The 25,347-nt window shown below is 39.9% G+C and overlaps 1 protein-coding gene and 1 long non-coding RNA gene across 10 annotated transcripts in view; one reads left to right on the plus strand and one right to left on the minus strand.

Annotated features, from left to right (window-relative positions):
- BACH2 (BTB domain and CNC homolog 2) overlaps positions 1–25,347 on the plus strand; it is a 362,193-nt gene that overhangs the window by 93,395 nt on the left and 243,451 nt on the right. For 5 of the 8 annotated variants that reach the window (XM_059177071.1, XM_059177075.1, XM_059177072.1 and 2 more), the window contains exon 2: positions 1,431–1,543. In XM_059177071.1, the coding sequence (XP_059033054.1) occupies positions 1,535–1,543 (9 nt within the window). In that variant the 5' untranslated portion in view covers positions 1,431–1,534. Of the gene's footprint in view, positions 1–1,430; positions 1,544–12,821; positions 13,029–25,347 lie in introns of those variants that run through there. The other 3 variants (XM_059177074.1, XM_059177080.1, XM_059177076.1) reach the window with 2 other exon arrangements.
- On the minus strand, positions 1,540–22,073 carry LOC131833601 (uncharacterized). Of its 2 annotated transcripts, none has more exons than XR_009354544.1 (4): positions 21,908–22,073; positions 11,310–11,384; positions 10,661–10,711; positions 1,540–2,986 (listed from the first exon to the last, which is right to left on the minus strand). It is a non-coding gene; the product is annotated as an uncharacterized LOC131833601 (long non-coding RNA). The 2 variants fall into 2 exon arrangements; XR_009354545.1 differs by having other exon boundaries at positions 1,540–3,863.

Raw genomic sequence — 25,347 nt, forward strand, 5'->3', positions numbered from 1 at the left:
GGCAGACACACCAGGACGTCTGGTCACTCCCCACTAGACAAAGGCTGAGTGCTAAGAACTAAAAGTGATTATGTTGAGCACAATTATGGCAACTTTTTTCTTTTCTTAGCGAATAGTTTCTGTATCATTATTATATATTGTTATTAAAAAGGCCTGGGTGGCTCAATTGGTTGGGCAGCTGCCTTCGGCTCAGGTCATGATCCCAGTGTCCTGGGATCGAGTCCCGCACTGGGCTCCTTGCTCTGCAGGGAGCCTGCTTCTCCCTCTGCCTCTGCCTGCCTCTCTGTCTGCCTGTGCTCGCTCGCTCTCTCTCCCTCTATCCCTGACAAATAAATAAATAAAATCTTAAAAAAAAAAAAAAAAGAATATATATTTTAAAGCACTGCAGTTCCATTTAAACCTGTAATTCCAGTCTTTAAGGAAAGGTTCGGATATATAAATCCTTTCTAGATGCAGCCGGAAAAAGTAGCACAGAAATAAGATGATTACAAGGAACCTTATAATGTTTGGCTCTCCTTTCCAATTCACCCACAAACATTGTTCAGAGAAAAGACTACAAATCTAATTAAGTGGTTGCAGATATTTTCTTTATTTTTCCTTAATGGTTGACACATTAAGAGCTCTGGAGCAATACAAATAACAATTTTACTCTAAAATGTCACTCAAGTGAATCAAAAAGCCTCCCTAAATAACCCATCAGAGGGGATGTTGAGTCATCTGGTTCATTTGGCTCATGGAAAACTGACCTCCTGAATTCCCTTCTAGTAGGAACTCTACTACCTGGAGAAGGTCCTATCGGGAAGGTCCTATCTGTTGAGTCTGGCATTGTGTAGTCAGTCTTCAGCAAATGCCTGTCTCTTTCTCATAGGCCGCAGGGGAGGCATTGAGATCTGGCACAAAGTAAGTACTACTCACATGCTAGATCCTTTCTCCTCCCAAGGAGGCTAAAGCCTGAGTGGGAAACTTTTACATAAGCGACCCCTCTGGGTTATTGATTCCTATGTCCTCAGTACCCCAAACTTCATAAGGGCTGAAGAAGTAGTTATTGAAGGAAGGTTCTTGTTCTGGTATGTTGATATCTGCTCTAAGCATATGATATCCAGCTTTTCCTTGGCCACTGGCATGTCTAGTGTCTGTGACCCTAAGACTTCTGATTTGAATCTCTAGACCTGTACTGTCCAGTAATATCGCCACTAACCACATGTGGATCTTTACATTTAAATTTAATTAAAATCACCTACAATTTAAAATTCACCTCTTAGTTGCACTAGCCACATCTCAAGGGATCAGTAGCCACACGTGGCTAGTAGTTACCATACTGGACCGTATAGGCAGGGAACATTGCCATCATGGCAGAAAGTTCCACTGGATGCAGGACTGCTCTGGTTTTCCTGAAGCACCGCTGATGGATTTCCTCTTTGTGTTTGCAGTGCAGCTGTCTGCTTCAGGAAGTGAAGTCTACAGTAACGAGGAGAATCTTTAAGAGCTGCCTCGCACTGTGACATGTCTGAGCCCTTGCTCCAGTCCCTGCAGCATGAACAAGGTAAGAGATACTTTTGGACATCAGCTTTCGTGTCTTCTTTACCGTACCACAATTCTTCTGGGTACATAATGCCTTCCCACGATGTGAGGACGTTGCTTCTCCTGCCACAAGCATCCCAGAGGTTGGAGAGTCGGGGGACCCCAGCGAGCAGTGTTCATAGGCGGGGTCGCAAGAGGTGGTGGTAATAGCCTTCCAGATGTGTCATTGCATTTGTCAGAAGTTTCTGAGTGGCTGAAATACCGGTTGTTAGTATAATTGCCTTGGCATAAATGTTGGAAAATTGAGTTCTGAAGCCAGACTACCCGGGTTTAAATAACAGCTCTTCCAGATGACTTTGGGCAAGTGGCTTAACCTCTCTTGTCCTCAGTTTCCTTTCCTGAAAAATGCTGATAAGAGTACCTACCTCACAGGGTTGTTAAAAGGATGAACATGAGTTCATATGTACACCAGTGCTTAATATAGTGCCTATCTACATTACAGGCATTTGATAAATATTTGCTGTTGTTGTTTCTGATGTTGAGGACAATGTTGTCTCTTAGATGTCCTTGTAGGAGAGTCTTAAGTGCATCTGCAACTTTTCTATTTATTCCTTGAGTGACTGAGGAAGTAACAATTGATTACAGTTGGACACTCAGGGATGAACAATGAATGAGTCTTAGGTTTTGCCTGCAGCAGGTGACAGGCTTGGGGGTAGTATGGCTAGTGTTTTAATGAGATGCGTACCAGGAACTCTGCAAGTACAGAAGGAACAGCCAGCTTTGGGAGATATGGAAAGGACTGTAGAGGAGGTGACATTTTGAGTCAGATCTTGAATGATAAATGGCCATTTCTTAGACATAGAGTAGGGCAGGGCATTCCAGGTAAAGGAAACAGGCTATGTTTAAGCACAAAGCATATGAGAAAGTCTGGTATGTTTGGAGAACAAAGGACTTGGTACAGCAGGATATCTCAACACTGTTAACATTTGAGCTAAGTAATTCTTTGTAGTGAGAGGCCGTCTTCCACTTTGAAGGATGTTCAGTAGCATTCCCTTTCCCCCACTTCAGTCCAGCCAACCCAAAACTTTCCCCAACATTGGCCAGTGTCCCTTAGGGGAACAAAAATACCCATGGCTGAGAACCACTGCACTGGGGGATGATGGTTGATATGAGCCCAGAAAATGAGGTAAGGGTCCAATTCTAAGAGCCACTGAAGGATCTAATACAAGGGAAAGATCTTGCCAGAGGCCTACAAGAAGAGGTAAATTATCCCATTAGCAATGGATTGTGGTAGAATTAGACAGTGTTTTGAGACAGTGTGTCTTCAAAAGGTATTATGGAATACCTAGGCTTTAAGAAAACCCATTTAGTTTGTTGAAAGTCCTTTACTAAAACCCCCTTTCCAGTGGTGATCTTTTTCTCTTGGTCTGTTGTCTGGCCTTCTCGTGCTCTCTGCTTTACCCCACTGGAAGAGACCAGAAAATAGTAAGAAATGGTTTTTGAGAGATTTTCATTTGGCCGAGAGAAGAAAACCTGTTCTGACGCCCACCATCACCACGACCACTGGCTTAAATACTTACCTTTAAGCAGTCTTTGAGGAGCAAGCTTTTGGAATACTGGAAAGTAGGCAGGTATTCCATCCCAAAGTCATGAATGGAGGGTGGGGAAGAGGAGGAGACTTATCACTGTGGTCATTGCAAACCTTGGCATCTATTAGTAAGGGTTTGGTGTACTGAAACATGAAGTCAACTCTTGGGAAGACTGGTTGGTGGACACTGCTATGACAGCCCTGCCCTAAGTTTCTCCAGGACAGCTCAAGACCTGATGTCATGGTTTGGCTCTTGATATGCAGCTGGGAACCAGACTCCTCAGACATTTCAGGTGTCTCAGTAGGTGTGTCTGTTGCTTGGGAAGGTATGTTCTGCCTAAGTGTCCCAATGAATGCTTTATTTTATGTTATTTTAATTTAAAGTAGTGATTAAGCATGATGTGTAACCTTCATAGGTCAGCATTTTTCTTATGGTTTTCTTGGCATAAGACAAAGAACACACCACCCTTTGGGGAGGAAATAGATCTCAGCTTAAATAAAACCAGACAATCATCTCATCAAGTAGGATATGTGAGTTAGAATGTTGGAAATATTTCTGTGGGTATGGTTGATTTTCTAAGTAGATGTGTTTCTAGAAAGCTGGAGAGTTTTGAATTGCGCACTTTCCACTTGCTTGGACATACAGTCTCATAAATCTCCTTTCTTCCCAAACCCCAGCTAGCGTGTGGGACACTTGAACTGTGGAGATGTCAAGTTGGAGGGCGGCACAGTGTTCTAAGGTCCACCATGATTCCTGTGAAGTGATGGGGCAATTGTGATTACAGTGAGCCATTGACATTTCTCTTTGGGTTATTTAGCAATGATATCACTAGAAAACAACTGGAATGAACCCCACAGCACAAGACACTGACCGTTTGACCAGTTTAACCAGGCTAACCTGATGGTGAATTGCTGTCCACCAAGCAGTAGCTTCTCTCCCCACATTCATGAACTTCTGTCTGTGGTAGAGTTTGGGGTCACACCAGAAAAGGGTGCAGTTCCGGGCCTCAGACAGCTTGCCCACCAGTGCATTCGTTTATACATAAGATTTCTACACAGCAGATACCCTCACATTTATTAACCTTTTTAATATTATAAACAGACTTGATTGGTTATTCATTTTGGGCTTATGTTCTAGCCTCACATGTTGAGGACACTGTGGGTGCAAAGGTTTCCCCAGGGTTCTCCTTCCCCTTGGCTCTCGTGCACACTTGGAGACCCATCTTTCCAGTTTCCATACTCTTCTCAGATCTTTTTGCAAGCGCTGACTTTCTAATCTTTATATTGATCCCAAACTCTATCATTAGGATTTCACTATAAATTTTGTCAAAAGTTTTTATCCTCTCTACTTTCTCCAGCATTCTCTTGTTAATAAAGATAGATGATATAATACGCATTGTTGCTAGTAAGAAGGGTTAATGTTTCACATTTGTGTTATTTACCTATCATCATGCTGTAAAGAAAGGATTTTAGTGTGTTACTTAAAAATCAGAGGCAAGGGCTGCCTGGGTGGCTCAGTGGGTTAAACCTCTGCCTTCGGCTCAGGTCATGATCTCAGGGTCCTTGGATCAAGTCCCGCATCGGGGAGCCTGCTTCCTCCTCTCTCTCTCTGCTTGCCTCTCTGCCTACTTGTGATCTCTCTCTGTCAAATAAAATCTTTAAAAAAATAAAAATCAGAGCCAAAGGGGAGTCAAATTGGACAGGATGGGATTTTGTAGAGACCACTGGGCAGGCTGATGAACGTTGGGTACCCAGCAGCTCGTAAGTTCACAGAGCCATGCTCACAGGACCCGTGTTCTGCTCTTGAAATCTCCCTCTTCCTAGCAGCAACCTCAGAATTACAATTTTAAACTCTTTCCTTCGTGGTCATTATTTTCATGAAGGCATATCACTTGCTGTGGTCTGCCTTGAATTTATGAGGACGCCCCATCTGATTGAAAAATAATTGATTTTTCCGTGGTTACACAGAAGGCTTCCCTCCCCCCACAATGAAAAAGGAACCTTCTTGAGACTTGTTTCTTCCTTCTTATGCTCAAATACAGTCAGATCTGATTGCTGTTGCTTTGGACAAATGCCATCGCATCCAATGAAGTATAGCCGTGTGTCTTATCTCTCTTGGTGGGTGGATGCTACTGTTTTGCTTAATATCCACCCAGCAGAATTTTTTCTCTGAACATTTTACTGTGCCAGGTTTGAGGCAGTTTCACCTTGACACTCAGATCAATATCTCTATAGTCAACTAAAGAGTAAAACTGAAATTCAGTTTTTGCCTTCATTTAGAGTTTTTCTTACTTGGCTCCTCCTTACTATGAAGCAGTGAAGTTCGGAACTCATTGCCCCCGGCTCTCCCTCCAGCATAGACATGACTCTACTTGATTAAACGTCAGCTCCTCTAACACACACTTACCAAGGGAGTACTGGGTCCCATGCACTGTGCCTATAGGACACCAGTGAACAAAATAAAGGTCTTTGCCATCCAGAGCTTCTATTCTGGCCAGGGTAAGGAGAGTCAGCTTATTTCAGAGGTTTAATACTTAAACATTCACCTACGGGTGCCTGGGTGGCTCAGTGCGTTAAAGCCTCTGCCTTCCACTCAGGTCATGATCCCAGAGTCCTGGGATCAAGCCCCACATAGGGCGCCCTGCTCAGTGAGGAGTCTGCTTCTCCCTCTGCCTGTCCCGTGGACCCCAACCCCACCTCATGCTTGTGTGCGTGTGCTCTCTCACAAAAAAATAAAATCTCAAAAAAAAAAAAAAAAATGGTCCCATCCTCATACCTGACCCTAGTCAGCCCTGCATGGGGCTCAGCAGGGAGCCTGTTTCCTTCTTTCTCCGCCTGCCTCTCTGCCTACTTGTGATCTCTGTCTGTCAAATAAATAAAATTAAATTAAAAAAAAGAAAAAGAAAAAAAAATCCTTAAACATACACCTAACATGAAAATGTACTCAGTGAAGGTAGGAAAGAGATTATCAGGCTCTCTCAGATGCAGTGAAAGAACACATTTCTCAAGGGAATTTAAACAATGTGTATCAAAGTCCAAAAAATACACATACCTTTTGACTTAGAAATTCCATTTCTACAACAGTTACTCAAAGGGAATTGCCATGGATGTGTACAAAAATTGAGGCAATGTGTTCATCGTATATTACAATAATAGTAATTTTTGGAAGGTATTAATTGTGGTATACAGCCATACAATAAAAATACCAGGAAGGGATGAAGGGATATTTAGTGACATAAAAAGATATTTTAAATGAGTTGTGGAGAAGGCAAATTGTAGAAGAGTATGTACAGCTGGATCATTATTTCCCTTTTCAAAAGACATACATGACTATACATACACATCAAAATGTTAAAAGCATTATCTTCTTTTGCTTGTATGTTCTAAATTTCTTAAGCAATGTACATTCTTTCATACTAAAAATACTATATAAAAAAAGATATTAGGTTATTTTTAAGATACTACCTTCACTACAGTTTTGGATATACATGATAGGATGTTGTCCAGAATGTTAGCAATGGTTTTCTCAGAGGGTGGGTACATGGTATGTCTGTCTTTCTTTCTTTCTTTTTTTAAGATTTTATTTATTTATTTGACCGAGATCACAAGTAGGCAGAGAGGCGGGCAGAGAGAGGGAGGAAGCAGGCTCCTCGCTGAGCAGAGAGAGCCCGATGCAGGGCTCAATCCCAGGACCTTGGGATCATGACCTAAGCCAAAGGCAGAGGCTTTAACCCACTGAGCCACCCAGGCACCCCTGTATTTGTTTCTTATTTGAAAAAATACTTTTCTAAAAAATAAATAAATAAAATAAAATAATAATAATAATAAAAGGAAAAAATACTTTTCTATATTTTTAACTTTCCTACAATGAGAATGAGTGTTTGTATATGTGATTAAAAATCAGAAAAAAAGCAAGTGGGGTGCTTGGGTGGCTCAGTGGGTTAAGCCTCTGCCTTTGGCTCGGGTCATGATCCCAGAATTCTGGGATCGAGTCCCGCATCAGGCCCTCTGCTCAGCAGGGAGCCTGCTTCCTCCTCTTTCTGCCTACTTGTGATCTCTGTCTGTCAAATAAATAAATAAAATCTTTAAAAAAAAAAAAAAGGTAAAGGTTTTAAAATAAGTACCCCTTTAGCTGTGGTACAACTGGATAAGATATTTAGCAGACAGATAGAAAACCAGAGCCCTTGGTCAAAACAGAGATTGAAAATCGGGAGAGATTCTATGTGACATATGACCAGGAAGGAGCTTTTTCATGTGCTCATGGTTTGGAGGCAGTAGTAAGTAGAGCAACACTCTAGAAAAAGATACTGTCCTTTGCCTCAGTGACTCAAAACTTTTAAATGGAATTACATCCTCTTACTCAGTATGTGTGTCATTTCTTCATCCAGCTCTTCAAAAGACTTGGCTGATGTACACAAGTTTAGACCAGTGCTTCTCAGACTAGGGTTTGGGAACGCCTGGGGAGCCCATTCACAGGCTACCTGCAAGGTCAAAACTACTTTCATAATAATGTTGTCTTTTTTTTTTTCTTTTCCTTTCTCTTGAGTGTACAGTACAGTTTTTCAAGAGGCTGCGTGGCATCCAATGACATTCATCCAAAATGTCTGTTTTAATTTTTAAGATGGCAACAACCATGGGTAGAAAGAATTGATGTAGACAAAAGCCCTTTAAGGTCTGCAGTCATTTTTGAGCACGTCCTGAGATAGGAGTTTGAGAAGCTGTGGGCTAGCCCATGCCTATGTCCTGGGTTTGGCAGTCCTTACTCTAGGAAGAAGCTGGACCCAGGGCTCGGAGCAGTGAGCGCCCTGGGCATTGTGTCACATCTGATCTCACCTTCTACATCTGTAAGGATGTAGAATGAGCTTAGTCCTTATTTAAAAACAAAACCATTTTATGGAGTTCATAAGACTAAAGGGAACATTGTTGGCACAAGGCCAGTGTAACACCCATGCTACTTACATGTAAGTCAGATTCTGCTTAAATGGGGGATGTACAGAAATGGCAAACCTGGACCTCCATTCTCTTCCATGTTTATCACACTGGGAAATTCAGTGCATTTTTAGGAAGAAAACAGGAATATAATTCCCTTCTAAGAGGTATGGGAATACAGGTATTTAATACATTAAATGTAATGTAATGTAGTAGATGGTCAATTTGCTATCAAGTAGGGAGAAGACAAATTTAAAAGAATTAACTAAATATGTTAATGCTTCGTTGTCTTTAAAATGTATGCACGAGGGGGCCCCCTGGGTGGCTCTGTCTGTTAAGCAGGTACCTTCGGCTCAGGTCACGATCCCAGAGTCCTGAGATCAAGACCCGTGTCGGTCCCCCTGCTCGGCATGAAGCCTGCTTCTCCCTCCTCCCCTTCACCCTGCTTGTGCTCTCTCTCTCACGCTCTCAAATAAATAAATCTTTAAAAATAAATAAAATGTATGTGTGTAGACAATTCATTTGTGCTAGTAAATATAGATAAAACATACAGGTTATTTGAGAAATGCTTCCTACTTTATGTGGAAATATCTCTTAATAATTTCTAGTCATTTCTACCATGGAAGCAATATTGATGCTTTTATTTCAGTAATGAGACCTCTCCTCCTTTCTGCTTCACGGAAACCCAGTTCAGTGGGTCTCAGCTCACCTCTGAATCTTGGAGGAGCTCATGGCGGCGCCGCGGTCAGTGCCTACTTCTCTTCGTGGTCTGGGTGTGAGTGGAAAGTCTGAAGCTTTCTGTCCAGAGAAGTGGAGCATCAGATGAATCACACACTGATGCACTCAAGTACGCACCAGCCCTCAGACCGCGCGCACGCAGGGCAGGGTTCACGTGGTTGCGCCGGGGCCTTGACTTGAGTGTGGAGCTCATCACGGGCCTGACTTAACAGCTTCCAATCATGTCAGAAAAGATGAAGGAGGAGCTGCACAGGTGGGAGGCAAATTAAGGCTTTGGAGTAGAAAGGCTGGACTTCGGGTTTAAGACCATAATGACCCCAGCAGGAGAAGAGATATGTTTTGACACGACGGTAATATAATTTCAAGTCTGAGAGGCCTCGTTTTGAATCACGATAAGCCCTTTGAAATGTGGCCACCGCTACTGACCATAAAATAGGTTTCACTTGAATGAAAGAGAACATTCAGTTTCATCTTGGTTTTCTTCAGGGGCCCCTCACACACTGGGCTCGGTGGTTTGGGAATCTCATTCGTCCTTATTTCTGGCAGATTTAAAGAAGAGTGCCTAGGATTTTCTTGACTGAAGTTTTGCTTATTTATTTATTTATTTATTTATTTATTTAAATTGATGAACTGCCCCATGCCAGCCTTCATGTGGAGCTTTAATTAAATGTTGACCAAACTGGTGGGTCCTCGTTCTGCATCACCATATCTGCCTCACTAAGCCCACACAAGCACATGGCATAATTAGACAGGTCCTTTGGGCCTGGAATGTGTGCTACGACCTCTTTCTTTGATGCTGTTTGTGGCCGGGTCCCTGTAACAAAGAGGCCAGTTGATTCTGGTCTTTGTGAATCATGCAGAGGAATGCTTCTGTCTTCCAAGTCCTCAACCCTGCCCTTCTCCTCTCAATTAGTAGTCCTTAATGGGTACAATTAAGTTACATCTTATTTAGTTAATTGGTGATTGGGTGATTGGAAACATGACTATTTAGGTACTTAATCTGTGGTTTGTCCATCTTTAGAATATTAACCACTCAATTTGTCTGATTTTGCAAACATATCAGCTCAAATGATGGTATTGCTCTGTATCCGGGGAAATGCATAAATGAGAGATTACTTCCACCCAGCTTATTAATTTGAGGACCTAGTACTTTAAATTGCCCCTTTCCCCCGCCCTTTCTTGTGGTCCAGCTATCTTATTATAGCATTTAGCCCTTTGTTAGTATTCTTTCCAGCTTCCTTTTTTGGTCTTTTGTCTCTGTAAAATACTCCTAACATCGTTTTCTATGTTTTGAGAGAACATGGTATTTTTTAAGATATGTGCATTTTTTGCTTCATTCTTTTTTTAAAAAAAAGATTTTATTTATTTGAGAGAGAGTGTGCATGCATAGGGTGAGGCAGGTAAAGAATCCTAAGCAGACTCAGTACTGAGCACAGAGCCCCTAAGCAGGGCTCGATCCCCCAACCCCGAGATCACAGCCTGAACCAAAACCAAGAGTCAGACACTAAGCCAACTGAGCCACCCAAGTGCCCCATTTGCTTCATTCTTAAAAACCTCATATTTTGTGAAAAAATTAATAAATGTCCTAGAAGAGATGAGATACCTATTTCAAGTATATAAAACTACATATGTTTGCAGACAGTCCTCAGTTAATGTTCAGAAGACATATTTCTCGTCTTTTATAAATGACTGTGTTTAGGTTTAGATGAACATTTAGATTTTATTAATCACAGCTTGTATCTTCTTCTAGTTTATTTGGTTTTCTTTTCTTCGTGGAATAGTTTTATAACTTCTTACCACCCTCAGATTTTAATAAAGTGGCATTATCCCGAGAGGCCAGTCTCAGTTAGATATAAGTATAAGCAATTAATTAAGATAACCAACCTTAGCCAGAGAGTTAGAGTGTCATCACATGTCACAATGATCAAGAAGCACCTGTTAATTAGAACATTGAAGTAGCAATGAGTTTTAGAAGAAAACAAAGATTGGTTGAAATTAGCAATATCTGCGTGTCTTGTTTTTTCATAAATCCAACCCATAAACAATTTGTTGTGACAGCTCTAGGCTGGCGTTATGGCATTTTGGATGGGGTCTGATTATGGCTAAAAATAGACATGTGTAAAGATCAGAAGAGGAATATTAAACAATTGAAATTTTGTGAAAGACTGATGCTGTTTCATTGTAATAATTTCCCCAAAGGCACATTAGTAATGCTGCTAAATACAGACTTTAATAGACTTTAATAGTGTGTACTTTAGAGGCCTGATACACAAAGGAATAATGTATAAAACATTCATTATGGAAAATTGCTACCTTTTTTATTTAATAAGAAATCTGTTGAAACAAAACTATTGCACTGCCTATGGCATTATGTTCCTGGTATTAGCAGGCTGGAGAATAATTGCTACCATCTTTTACATGTTTCTCCTTACCTATTCTAATCAAGTTGCAGTCATATTTACTTATTTGTTCCATGAATGAAAACGGGGGCTAAAGAAAAGCATTTGCATTGGTTGCACGCTTGTCCCATTACCTGTGTAATCTCAGGCAAGCACCTTAACCTCAGACTCCATTTCTTCATTTGCACACTGGAGATCGTTCTGCTTACCTGGGAAGGTCAAGGTGGGCAAAGGTAAGTGCCGACGCGGTGGAGGCTCCTCATACCAGGCACTCAGTGAATGCTTCCTATTATGATTACTTTCTACATCTGTTTCTCTTTATTCTGGTGTTTCTACGGATGACAGTTGTTGGGGGAGCGGGAAGGGTGCGAGAGTAAGAAAAAGCAATTAAAAAGAAGCCTCGGTAAGCAGCTCTGTCGCCAAGCCTTGCATTGGATTTCAATTTGATTTTAATGTGCTGCTGCTGAGAGCCATGCTGTTGAAAAAGAGAGAAGACTAAGAAGCAGATGCTCTGGGAAGAACAGTGGGGCATTTATCTCTTTTAATGAGATAACATCATTAGAGTGACAAAGTGCAGTGAATCGATACTCGAAATGGACTGGTGCTATCTTCCCAAAGTGCGGATTGTTATACTTCACAGCCTTAGAATCTGCTGAATCACGAATTCTGTCTTATCTGTTATTGGAGCCACCGACTTTGATCTCGCAGAACAGACCCACACCTTAGTGATCTCCACAGGAGCAGGAAAACGGACTAATTGGATAAATGAGGAAAATCCAGGGTGATTTATAAGTTGCCCTGTAATCAAGGAACCTCAGAGAAAGGAGGTTGGGTCTCCTTTTTTTTTTCCCCTTTGGCTTTAAATGGCTGCACATCCTAACCCTCGTCCCCCTCCACCCGCTTTCCTTGCTCCACGTCTGCTTCTTGGTGTAATGTCAGAAACGCTAATCATGTCAGACCGTGACACTGACAGCCCTGACATTCACAACAAAGAGACAAGAAGGAGAGAGAGGGAGAGAGATCTCAGAGGGGGAAGGTGAGGAGAGGCAGCAGGGTAAGTATTTTTTTCTTGCACATAAAATCTGTAGCTGCAAAACCACCAATGTTCTGGATGTATCACATCCAAGGAAAATTAGGGAAGGAGCGAGGTGAATTCTGATGGGGATAAAATTGGGCTAGGAAGACTTTGTGCTACTATTTTTTCCCCCTCTTAGATTTCAGTGTGTAGCCTACATTATAGTTACTGTGGCTATGATTTCTTCTCACCAAGAGGAAAAAAAACAAAACAAAACAAAATATGCTGTTAAAATATTTTTTTCCCTTTCCCTACCCCAGTTTTTCTCTTTGAAACAAAGCAAAGTTAAGCGCTGATCTTAGCAGGAAGCGTGTGCTCTCAGGTTTTCCATTGACCAGATTCCCATAGTTTAATCTGAACAATAGCTGCTTCAGGAAAGAAGTCATCTGTAAGAGATGTTTTTTGACCGTGACAAAGCTGACTTGAGGACTGTTCAGTGTCATTCCCCTGGCTGCCTTGCCTTGGCCTCCCCGGCACCTGCCAGCTACAGGAAAAGCTTACGTTACTGCAAGTTGGAGGGCTGACTATGGCCAGGTCTTCCAAACACCTTTGAGGTTTCTCTCTCCCTCAGGCACTTTCTCCATTTGGAATTGTTCTGGTCAGTGGTCGCTGGTCTCGGTCTTGGATCTTGGATCTGTCATGACCTGGAAACCTGCCGCCACATCTTCCATGTGTTTGGAATCCAGACGCTGGGATCTAAATTGAGCTCTGAGCACTGGCTGAATCATCCTAGCTTTTCTGTAAACACGAGAACCCAGCTGCCAGCTCAGCTTTTGAGGTATTTTGAGGTATTTTGAATTAAAACTATGTCTTAGCTAGGATAGCCTTTTAGTTTTTCATCACATGATGTAAAAATAAATTAATTAAATGATCAAAAACTGAAAAACAATGTATTGATTCCATGTTATTCACCTTATCGTAAAGGAAGTACATTTTTTTATTTGTATTTGAGAGCAGAAGATGATGGTTACATAGTGAATTCTCTTCAGATTGATTACAAATAATATTGAGAACTCTGGGAAAACCTGAGACCTCTATTTACAATATTCTTGTCCTTAGCATGCAAGTAATACACTGGGGCCACTTGGGAGAATTGTCCCTCTGAATTTACAAAATTAAACAAATTTAAGTGAATTATAGCATAATTTAAACTATATATAGCAACCTTGACATTGTGGCTTATTTAAAATTCTTGAGGAAATTCTACTTCTATTGGCAGAGGAGAGTAAATTGGTACCTTGGGGAGGATTTAGGGGAATTACCCCAAAATATCTTCTTGTAAACTCACAATGTTTTTTGAACTTCTTTTTTATTCTAAAAATCTACGTGGATTTTATACCGTTCTCTATGATGTGTTCATGTTTTCTAATTCATATAAAGTAACTTTAAAAATTACTTGCCAGTTTAATTACTTAGTTAAGTATTTTATCAGGTAATTTCATTGTTATAATGAATAGGTCCTCAAAATTCAGTTTGACACAATGAAAGTTTCCTTTCTTGCCAAAGTACCAACCTAGGGTCGGTCTTTCTGGTCAGTGAACTGCTTTTATTCAGCACTTGTTCAGAAATCCTGAACTCGGGCTCCTTCTATCTTCTGGCTTTACCAGCTGTATTAGGTTTCCAGGATGCTATAATAGAGTACTACAAACTGGGCACTTCAGATAACAGAAATTTATTGTCTCTCAGCTCTGGAGACTAGGAGTCCCAAGCTCAAAGTTGAGCAGGACTGGTTCTTTCTGAAGATCAGTTGTCCAGGTCTCTTTCCTTGGTTTGCAGATGGCTGTCTTCTCCCTGTGTCCCTCCATACTGTCTTCCCTCTGTCCAAATGTCCCCTTTTTATAAGGACACCAGTATTATTGAATTAGGGCTCACCCTATTCCACTAAGCCTCATCTTAACAATGACATCTATAATAATCCTATTTCTGAATTAACATCACTTTCTGAGGACTTCCACCATCTGAATGTGAAGTGAGGGACACAGTTCAGCCCATAATGTCATCTTTTGAGGCTTTTGATTGTCTGCATCTGGCTGGTGGAAGAGATAGAGCGTAAAAAAGGAGCATTATACTTCTTAATCACCAGAGCCCTGAAGGGACTGGGCATCTTCTCTTCATGGTCCATTGATGAGAGCGAGCTGTGTGGCTCCACCTGAAGGTAAGGAGCTTGGGGAAAGTCCCTGGATGACTAGTGACTGTGCTCAGTGTCTTCAGGCACATGTGTGTGCACACGAGCCAGACCAGCTTTCTAGCAAAAGATGTCATGTGTCCCATTTCTTCCCATTCCCATTCTCATATGGCACTGAAAGAGGTTTTAAGAGTATCCAAATTTGAAAATTCCATCCTGCCCTGGCTAGGAATGCTTTTCAATTAATGGTCCAAGTATTTATATGTAAATGAGTGCCTAAGGCTCACTGTTTTGTTTCCTTAAGAATCTAATAGATTCTCCAGGGAATTTTACTTACATTATTAATGGGCACCTTTTTTTTTTCCCCTTATGAAACCGTGAAATCCTAATTAATGAGGCTTTACTCTTGGCCAAAAATTTAGCTTGTGGTTAGAAGGATTTCCGACAGTACAGTGACTTTTTTATATTGTTACATGTTCTATTATTACTGAAAAATGATATGCATCCAAGAAGAGAAAAAAGGATATTGTGAGTGCAGGGGACAATTACATAACCTGCTGTGCTTATCTCAAATGGCTAGACTTTAGTATTTAATTATAAAAGTCTTGTCTCTCCTATCAGGTTAGTCATTATTTTGAAAGTTGAACGTGGGTTTTATAAGTGACTAAGTAATTGCTTTATATGTTCCTTTTCAATTACAGTAAGAAGTCATGAATTCACTACATTTAGAACTGCTAAAAATTATTTAGATTTGCCTGTTGAATAGGTTTTTTTTTTTTTTTTTTTTCTAAAAAAGGACTAGGGAAAAAATTTCCACTGTAAATTTTTGGCTTCTCAAAGTAATTTGTAAGAAATTTCCCATGAAAAAAGATACTGCTAGTAATTTAAAAAGGATAAGTAGAGTGCAGTCTGAAAACTTGGTAGGTAGTGTGAAAACACATTAATACTACTGAACCATAATATTTAATTTAGACTTCTAGTCATGAAGTTCCATGTCAAGAAATCATTCTCTTGCTGTTTTATTATCCTGGTACCTTAAAACACTGATGTTATCTCAAGACTTAAAACCTATCTACCAGCGGTAACAATAGATTTCCTTTTGGTCAAAAAAACCCTGACAGTGATACTTTAGTAAAGATAATTATTTCAATGATGGCCTTTTAATCTTTAGTGGCTATACCTTTTAATATGTCAAAATAGACTAAAACAAGTATCGGAGTCATTTTAAGAATGAATTAAATCCTCATTCGTTTAGATGTTATAAATTCAGATTTTTTGGAGAAGGGTCTAGGATGAAGTGTATCCTTTGTCAATTTTTGATAACTGATCATTATTTTATGTTGTTACCATTTTAATGAGTGCCTACCGTTTGCACTGACTCCTTTTAAAATAGACTATATATATACATATATTTTTAAAAATATTTTATTTATTTATTTGACAGATAGAGACCACAAGTAGGCAGAGGCAGGGAGAAAGAGAGGGGGAAGCAGGCTTCCTGCTGAGCAGAGAGCCTGATGTGGGGCTTGATTCCAGGACCCTGAGATCATAATCTGAGCCAAAGGCAGAGACTTAACCCACTGAACCACCCAGGTGCCCCTAAAATAGACTGTATTATTGCTGATTTTCACAGCCAGTTTGCAAGAGTTGTTATTATTCCCACTTTACAGATGGGGGAACTCAGGGATGTTTAAGTAATGAGACTAGTATCCCATGTCTAGATATAGAAGAGCCAGTATCTGAATTCAAATCTTACTCTAAAACAAATGCACATTTCCATTTTGTTACATTGCTTTGTAGGAGAATATGTGTTGAAGTGAATTTGAAATAGATTAGATGCATTTGCTAAAAGCTAAAAGTAAAATGCGGCATCCCAGAATGAATGCTTTAGTTTTGGGGAGGAAAAAGCCATTTGCCATGAACAAACTAATGTAGTAGTTGGAAATTATTTCCATCTATTCATTAAAGCAGGTCTCTAGAACTTGCTAACACTTTAGTAGAGTACCACTTCCTAAATAAATGAGCAGTCTATGTATGATTCAGAATACTTCTTAAACATCCATTATCTGACTAACGGAGTTCTTTAGAACTCAACTTAGGTTCCTGAAAACTAGTTTCTAATTCATGCTCTCACACTTGCCCCCTTTCTGAATGTGCCAGGTTATGCAGGTTTTATTGATTTGCCAAGGCAAACACAGAAAAAGGCAGCCTTGAACCATGGGTGGGCCTGGCCTGAGGGCAAGATAAAGAAAACCTGCCTATTTTCCAGTGAGAAGCTCAGCTAGAACCCTAAGATAAAAGAAAGGTATATTCCTCTGAAAACATTTCACCTTTTCACCTTTCCTAGCAACCTGATAAGCCTGACTTCTGATGAAAAGGATGATTTAGAGTTTTGAGGGGTATCTATATCATTTTCAGTTTCATGCCATTTATTCTGTTCCTGGTTTCTGCCGTGTGACTGTGGCCAAGTCACATCACCTATTTGAAACTTGGTGTCACCATACGTGTGAGGAAGCAGTGGGAGTAGACCAGGAGTCGTTAGCCTCGTGTCTCAGCCTAGGGTGGCTTCAGAGGGTATCTGGAAAATGCTAAGAACTGAGTCCCATGTTTTGTATGCATCTGCATTTTTCTGGAGAGAGTGGTTCGTGACTTATTGCATCAGATTCTCCAGGGCCTCAACACACAAAGAAATCTACAGGACAGATTCTGTCTGAAGTCTATACGGACTGTAGCATTCTAGTTTTCTATAAATTTTATTGTGTACAGGCTGTTGTAGACTGCACAGATGAGAAAATGAGTACATTCTATCTTCCTCCTACAGCATGACACGTTAAGGGAAACTTGGAGTGTTTTTATTGTAGACGACGGCTTCTCTGTCCTCTAAGATGAACCTGCTGTGTATAGCAGATGTGCAATAAATATTTGTGGATGGTGACAAAATTCTGTTATTAGCGGATGGATAGTCAATTCATTAGAAGTGAGTTACGTTTGGGTATTGAATGAACATGTTTTTCGAGTCTGAACACTTTTTTGTAGTTCTCTGCAATGGTAGTTTAAAGAATCACTTAAAATAGCACTTTCTTATTTGGAATCTCAGAGAGGTGGGATGTTAGTGCCTGAAAAACGTGCCGCATGAATAGATCGATTCCCACGGTGAGGAAGCAGAGGCCCAGAGGGGTGATATTTTGGTTCTTTTGCTGTCATACCTTCAGTGTGTAAGCGTGCTATCCCTCCAGACAGCCTTCTCATACGTGTCATGGCTCAGCAGATTAACCTGCCTGAAGCAGGAGCCCTCTTGCTCAGCAAATAAACAGACGGGGAGAATAAGAAAGCACTCTAGCACCTCCCCCTCTGGTAGGGAAGAGAAAGACTTAAATAGCATCCCTGCCCAATGGTTCAGGTAGAATCCAATGGAAGTCCACTGTTGAACGTGACTCATGCATTCACTGTATTGAAACAACAGACCCCTCCCTCCAGAACATCCCAGTTCCGTTAAAGCAAACGAAACAGCTGCTTCTTGGATGCTTAGATATGCCTTCCAAAACATCAGGGATGTTTACCTACATTACTTCTCTCCAAAAATTGCATTTCTTTTTTTCTGATGGTGGATTTTAAAAATATACATTTGACTCCTTAATATGAATATTATGTGTGTGTGAATATGTGTGTGTGAATTGCTACCATTTACTCTTTCAACCTCTGTTTGAAATTAGGCTTTTTATTCTTTGGCAACTTCGTTAAACGAGAATAATCATGGTAGGCCACAATACTATTAATTTGTCTTCAAAGTTGCTGTGAACAATCTCATTAAGATTTATTTTCCAGGCCAAGTTTGCAATTCAAAGTCAAAAGCAGGCAAAATGTTCACAGCTAGGCTGATTTTATTTTGGAAGCTGGTTTTATTTTATTTATTGGTTAATTAAAAATGTACTCAGAGAGCTTCCTTTTGTTTTTTTTTTTCATTTTTGCACTATTTTGCACTATTATAGCTATTTAACGTGAAATTTTCATGATGATAAATCACTTTTTAGAATTGTCTGAACTGGATTGGTAGTAAGAAGTAACTCTTCAAATTTTTCACTAGGAACAGAAAAGGAACAGTACAAAATATTATTAACTGTTTTCTTTGACTTAGTTTCCTAAGATAGATTTACAAATTATCAGTGCCTCTTTTGGTCATAATGAGTACACAGTATGGCACATGGTTTTGTACCATGTATATTTATGTATGTATTTTTAATAGATATAAATAAATTAGTGCCCAGGTACCAAATAATGTACACCCTCAAAATTTGAATTTCAAGGAACAGTGGCAGAAAATACCATCGCTAGAAACCGAAACTCTCAAACATCAACATAAAAATGGCTGAGATTATCTATGTGTAAAATTCCCAGAAGGCAATCCACACTTAGACAAACCAACAAAAATCCAAATAAGTGTTGATAATGTTAGCTAAACTTAACACTTTTGAGATTATAACATGTTAATATCAGAAGCAAACAGTTGGCAGCTGGTCTGTTTGGGAGCCACAGAAAGAAGTTGTGGCCCCTGAAAATTGTAGAGATGTCCCTGATCATCGCAGACCAGTTGCGTGCTATTGGCAAAATGTATTGCCAATCCATTTTAAGTCCATGAGGTTTAATGACACCAACCTACAATCAAATCATTTGGTTCTTTGCCCGTGCTTCTGAACTTAATGTTTTCCCAGCAGTGAGGGCTCTGGCCTCAGCATTGAGGACTGAGCTCAGCTGGAAGCTCAGCTGCTCCTCTGGCTGTGTGACCTTGGCCAAGGCATTCAGCCTCTCTGGGCTACAGCCTCCTCAGCTTGAACAAGTACACAAAAGATACTTCAAAGGCTTGTCATGAGAGTTAAATGAAATCACTAATGTGAAAGTGCCTAGGACAGTTCATGCCCCATGGTAAACTCTCAATAGATATTTTCATTAAATAATAATAATAATAATAATAAGCTTGCCCCAGTATTATGTTCTTCTGGGAAGTTCTGTTTTTCAGTGTAGATTGATAAGTAAGCATTCCAGGTAATCATCAGTCTGACTTTTATGACTATGGGTAGAATGAGCAGTCTTGATGTGAACAAACACAAACCATTTCTCTTTCGTGCAAACCTGAGACCTCCGTGGGCCTGGCCTCCCTGTGACTTTTGAGTTGCAGGAGGAAACCCCCCAGAAGAGACCGTGAGAAGCACTGGCCTCCGCCACTTAACTCCCACAAAATGGAAGCTAGTCCCTTTCAGAGTTTGGTAGATTGGGTTGAAAAGTTAAGTGTGTGTGTGTGTGTGTGTGTCTTTTAAATAGGACCCAGAAACTAAATATATGCGTGTACTGTAGCAAACGAAAGAAATATGAGTCCCACTCACAATATATTTTTCAGATGCTGTTAACCGGGTTTATTTTTACTTTGACAGATACTTCCGTTTAGGGGGTGCTTTCCACAGACAGATTGTATTGTGCAAGAGAAAATTCGGTAAATTTTGCCTCTAGATTTCCTCCAGATCTCACAGGTGACCACACCCAAGCCTCAGTATTGCCATGTTCTCAATAAGAGACATGAGTTATTACTTCGGTAAATAACCTTGGTTTCTCTCGGGAGATTTTGTTGTCAGAATTTGTCATCTTTTTTTAATAGGACATCATGGTTAATATAGGGAAAGACCAACTATGTTTTTGCAACAGAGTCAAATTAAAAGTGGTGCAATTATGTTTTTATCTCACTTTTAACTTCATTAGGTCCCTACAATGACTGTGCCCTTAATGATTAAGAGTTTGCACTCTGAGCATCCTGAGACCTGGGTTCAAATCCCAGCTCAGGAACAGAGGTGCTGAGACTTTGGACAAGCTCCCTAGTGTATTCCTAAACCTATTATCTCTGAAATACCCACACCACCTAGGGCTTCTTTGAGGATTATGTTGGATCATGCCCGTATAAATGTAACATTCAGCCTCTGGTGAAAGTTGATAAATGTTAGCCATTGTGAGAAGGATGACGGAGGAGCCCTGGCAGAGTTATCAAAAGTGACTTTTCTGTTTCAATTTAATAAACACCTGGGATTTCACATTTGCCTGCTTGTCTATTTCATGATAACCTTGAAAGGATCTAACTCATTTGGACCAAATTTGATACACTGTATTTTAGGCTTCTAGTAAGAATATCAACTCCAAATCCTGACAGTCCCTTATATCTTCTTGTAGCTACTATGCTAAAAAAAAAAAAATAAATAAAAAGCTACTTTTTATAGAGAGCAAGGTATATCTCCAGAGTGACTTCAGATGTTACAGTAACCTTGGTTATGTTTTGCAGGAATCATTAGGAAGGGTTTTGAGGGTAAGGGTCTAGAAAACACTGGAAAAGGAAGTAGCTTCTTTGTCTACTGCTCCAGTGTTTTTCTACAAGTGGTTTGACTTAGTTCTGTTGGGACTTGGTTTTGTTTCTTAAGTGGAAAAACTCTTTTGTGTCTCTATTTTATATTAATTCCAGGAGTTTGAGTCAGTGCTGAGTCCAGTAGTTGAATTAATATTGAAATCAAACTCTAAACTAATCCTTAGGATTACATCCATTATGTAACTCTGAAGTGGGCTTGAACAGAGAAAATTCCAGTACTGTTTCTCTCTCCACGTTAAATATAGTAGAGGCCAGTCTTCTCTATGAATGTACATGCTGCATGCATCAGAAGTAGTTTTTTTAAGAGGTTTTAAATTTGGGGAAAGGATGTATGTTCTTGTTCGGCGTCCCTGTCCCGGCATTAGTAACACTAAGGAATTTTCCAAGCTGGCTACCAGAGTGAATAAAAACCAGGTGCATTTATATAATCGGCATAAAAATTATGTTCTATCTGCATTTTTAATTGAGCCAAACACTGCACAGAATTAGACACAGCCTTTGCTCTCTAGGAGTTTAAATGTAAGACAGAAGATGCTAATGTGTGTGTACATGAAGACAAATTCATTTAACATTTTATAAGCACTGTGGATGGTTCCATTTCGTACCTTTGCAGCCTTCCTCAGCCTAGGTGACTCATTCACAAATTATCCATGCCTGTTCATTCATGAGATAAATTTTTAAAATTAAAGAACTTGTGTTTTTCTATTAGTTTTTGTAACTAATACAGTTCATTTTAGAAAAAGTAAGAAGGGAAGTATAAAGAAAAAACAAAAATCACATATAATCCCATCACCTAGAGAAGACTATCCAGTGTTATATTTTAGCAGCATTTTTAGTGTTATCTTTTAAAATGTTATCTGTGTATTTTATATAACTGAGATCTATGTTTGCACGTTTGCTTTGTGCTATTTTCACTTACCATATCTTTTCATGTTTCCTATTAAATATTTTTTAAAACACAATCTTAGGAGTGTTACGATTAAGTATAATTTGAAAGTTGAGAATCCAGTTTCTGGTCTCCTAGAACGGTCATTTAATATATAACAAGTTAAAGGATCAATCTAACTGTTCACCAGAGCATCTAGACCTATTTCCGAAATAGAGCTATTGTTCACCTAAAGTGGAAACTCACCCGGCTCTGCATATTTCCTCGGGCTGGGTTGCTGTTCCGTGTCTATCTTTCCTCATTGACTTATCAGGCTCCATGCACACATGCACGCTTGTTTATAGCAGTCTTCCTGATATGCAGCCGCGGGGTGGGTTTTGGAAAACTGCCCAGCTACATACCATTCATACCGGCTGACATTCAGCTTCTGGTAGCTAATTGGGTACTCTTAACTCCTTCGATCTCTGAAGAGCTCACCCTGTAGGGCCACCAACCACAGGACTAACACACCCACTAATTCTCTGGCTGTTCATATTCACGCACACAGCTCTATTATGTATGAAAAGCGGCATATTGGCCCAAAAGCCATGAAAGAATTGGGGTCAACTTGTAAAAATCACTGACTCCCTGTTTGCCACTCCTTTAGCCATACCATAAACAACTGCATGAGTTCATAGGCCTTTAAGTTTAAGATGATGCTTCCTGAAGCACCTTGGAAGCAGATGGAGTCTGAAGGGGTTTCTAAGGAATGACAGAGACCATTTCCCATCTCCCTGAGGATGGGTGTGCCCCCCGGGCTGGGGTTCACCCCTTGTGTTAGGAAGTGTTGCTTCAGGATCCCTAAAGTCATTCCTTTCCAAAAACTTCATCTGGTCCTTCCACTTTCCCCCAGAAACCTGCTGTTCTTCATAGCTCTTCTGTTTCTTGTGGAGAATGAGCATCACAAGAGAAAGCCCAGTCTGGCTAAGGAGTAGGGAGGGAATAAGAAGAGGCAGATGGAGGAGGGAGATTATGCAAAGTAGTAAGATTACATATGAATACTGGATGAATTTCAAAATCTTCCCATTATCTCTGTGAACACTCACCTTTTTTTTTTTTTCTTCAGCAAAGACTTTTACTCCCTTACATCAAACAGCTGTCCTTATATGCAGGAATCGAAAGAGGAAATATTCACAATAACAGCACACCAGGAAGGGGGAGCCCAGATAAAGAGATGTTAAAGTGACATTCATTCTATTTACAAATATCTCCACTGAACATGTTTCAGTGGTTAATCAGAGCTTTCTTGCCTGGCACTTTCTAAAATGATATCATTATCTGGCTTGCTGTTTCAGCCGTTCTAGGAATACCTTGCCTGTGGGTCAGGGTACTTGGTTTCATATAAACAACTCGTAAGAGCCCTTTACAATTTCAGAAAGACAGGTAAAAAGAGAAGAAACGGCTATACAAGTTATGTGGGGGTGAGGGGAGGCATTGGCAACATTCCTCTTCCTACACAGACACTGCGAGAAGGCATCTTCTGCCATCTCTCGTGATTAAAATAGTTTGTTTTTCCTCAAACCACACTGAATTTAGTTTCTCAGGAGATGAAAGCACCTTTGCTACTCCTGTGGGAGACCATGACATACAGGCTTAATTGCCTCATGGGTGATATGAAGTCGTAGAATAAAAACTAGCCATCACTCTTTAACCAGTTCGGCTTAGTAAACCTTGACAGCTAGCAAACTCAGCCAGACATCCTTGATTACAGGCGGTGCACAGGGCCCCAGGAGCTGGTCAGGATGAGTTGTCCAGTAGGAGTTAATTTCACTACATCAGTTTCCTCTGTTTGAACTTATCCTCCTCAAATCTAAGAATGACTGAAAATGGATTAACCAAATGTTTTTCCTGCTTCCAGCCATGGCATTTTCTTCACAGTGATGGCCATTTTCTTCACTGGGATACTATTCACTTTTTTTGGCAAGAATTATTTGTTTTTATTAAAACTCTCTGGCTTGCTTAAGTCTATTTGCGCTATATAATAAGAGAGAGAGGCATCAGTATGTTAGAATTTCACAGACCTTGCTTCTCACAGCAGGGACCCACAATCAGCATTGTCAGGCAGAGACATGTGATCAAGTCACAAACTCAATGGGAAGGTCTGCTGCGAAATCAGTATCAACATAAACATACATCCGGTTAACTGATTTGCTGTTTGCTCCATACCACAGGTCAGGTGATGTCTCTGAGAGCAAATACATTCAGTGTTATACAGATGTCAGCTATTATCATTTCTGTACATAACCTCACACTTAGAGGGCACCAGCCTGGCTTAGTTGGGAGAGCATGCTACTCTTGACCCTGGGGTTGTGAGTTCGAGGCCCACGCTGGGTATAGAGATGATTAAAAAAAATTAAAATAATAATCTCCTACTTGGGAGGTAAAGGTAGTTCAGAGAGTAATCATCCTGCTAGCATGGTCAAAGAGATTTAGGTACAAGTTCTGGCTCTCCTCCTGTTTACTTAGTGTGGGACTTGGGGCAAGTTGCTTTCCTTTCTAAAAAAAAAAAAAAAAAGTAAATATATATGTGTGTGTGTGTGTTTCTGTCTATATATGTGTATATAAATAGAAGTGATTTTCTTTAAGTGCATAAGTGTGATGATAGCATATACACTTTTGGTTCCCCCCGCCTTTTTTTAAACTTTTCCCTTTTTGCTTGGATTACTTCCCTTTTTTTCTCCTCTTTTCCCACTTTAACTGCCCAGGTAGCCTTCCATATTTTTTCCCATTTTTACATAATCAGTTATATAAGTGGAGAATCATATAAACACACATGCACACACCCCAGCACACAAGTGAGAGGAGGACAGAGATTGTTGTTTTGTTTTATAAACATGAAAACATGTTCTATGGGGTATTCTCAAAGCATCAGTGCAATTTTAAGTTAATGATTTCAGAGTCATAATTGCTATGCACTTACAAAAGACATACTGCAATATTTCATTATTTACATTTATTTTACAGCATATTTATACTTATTTAATTTTTTGGTAAATTTTGAATAGCACACTTTATTCTTAAATTTTTGTGTACAACAGCTTCTGTTATATTGAATTTTAATAAGAAACATCAACAGTTTTAAATGTTCAAAGATTAACCTCTCAAGTGTTGTTTTTGTAAGTATGTAACATTCATACTTCTGAAATTACTGAAGTTAAAAAATTCACTAAGATGTTTGGGACTCTCTATTACATTTCTTTTCCTATCTTGTATTCCTTTAAAACCGTGTTGAAATATTTTCATTCAACTGACAGAGCTCTGGTTCATTCTTTCTAGTGGCTTCATAATTTTCTATAGAATAATCCTTATAACTTATTTCATAGCTTATTGATGAAGGTTTACCTTGGTCATTTTTTTTTTTTTAAGCCATTGTCAACATTGTAGTAGTCATAATCTTTGTACATGTCCTTGCAAACAAGTAGTGGTAATTCTTAGCATTGGTTCCAAGGAATGGAACTGCAGGATTAAAAAGTAGATGTAATTTTATTTTATTTTTTTTTAGGGGAGTGGGGAGAGGGAGAAAGAAAGAATCTTAAGCAGTCTCCATGCCCAGTGCAGAGCCCAATATGAGGCTTAATCGCACAACTCTGAGATCCATGACCTGAGCCAAAATCAAGAATTGGATGCTTAACCGACTAAGCCACCCA

This window comes from Mustela lutreola, chromosome 6 (assembly GCF_030435805.1).
Source record: "Mustela lutreola isolate mMusLut2 chromosome 6, mMusLut2.pri, whole genome shotgun sequence".
NCBI classification, from domain to species: Eukaryota; Metazoa; Chordata; class Mammalia; order Carnivora; family Mustelidae; genus Mustela; species Mustela lutreola.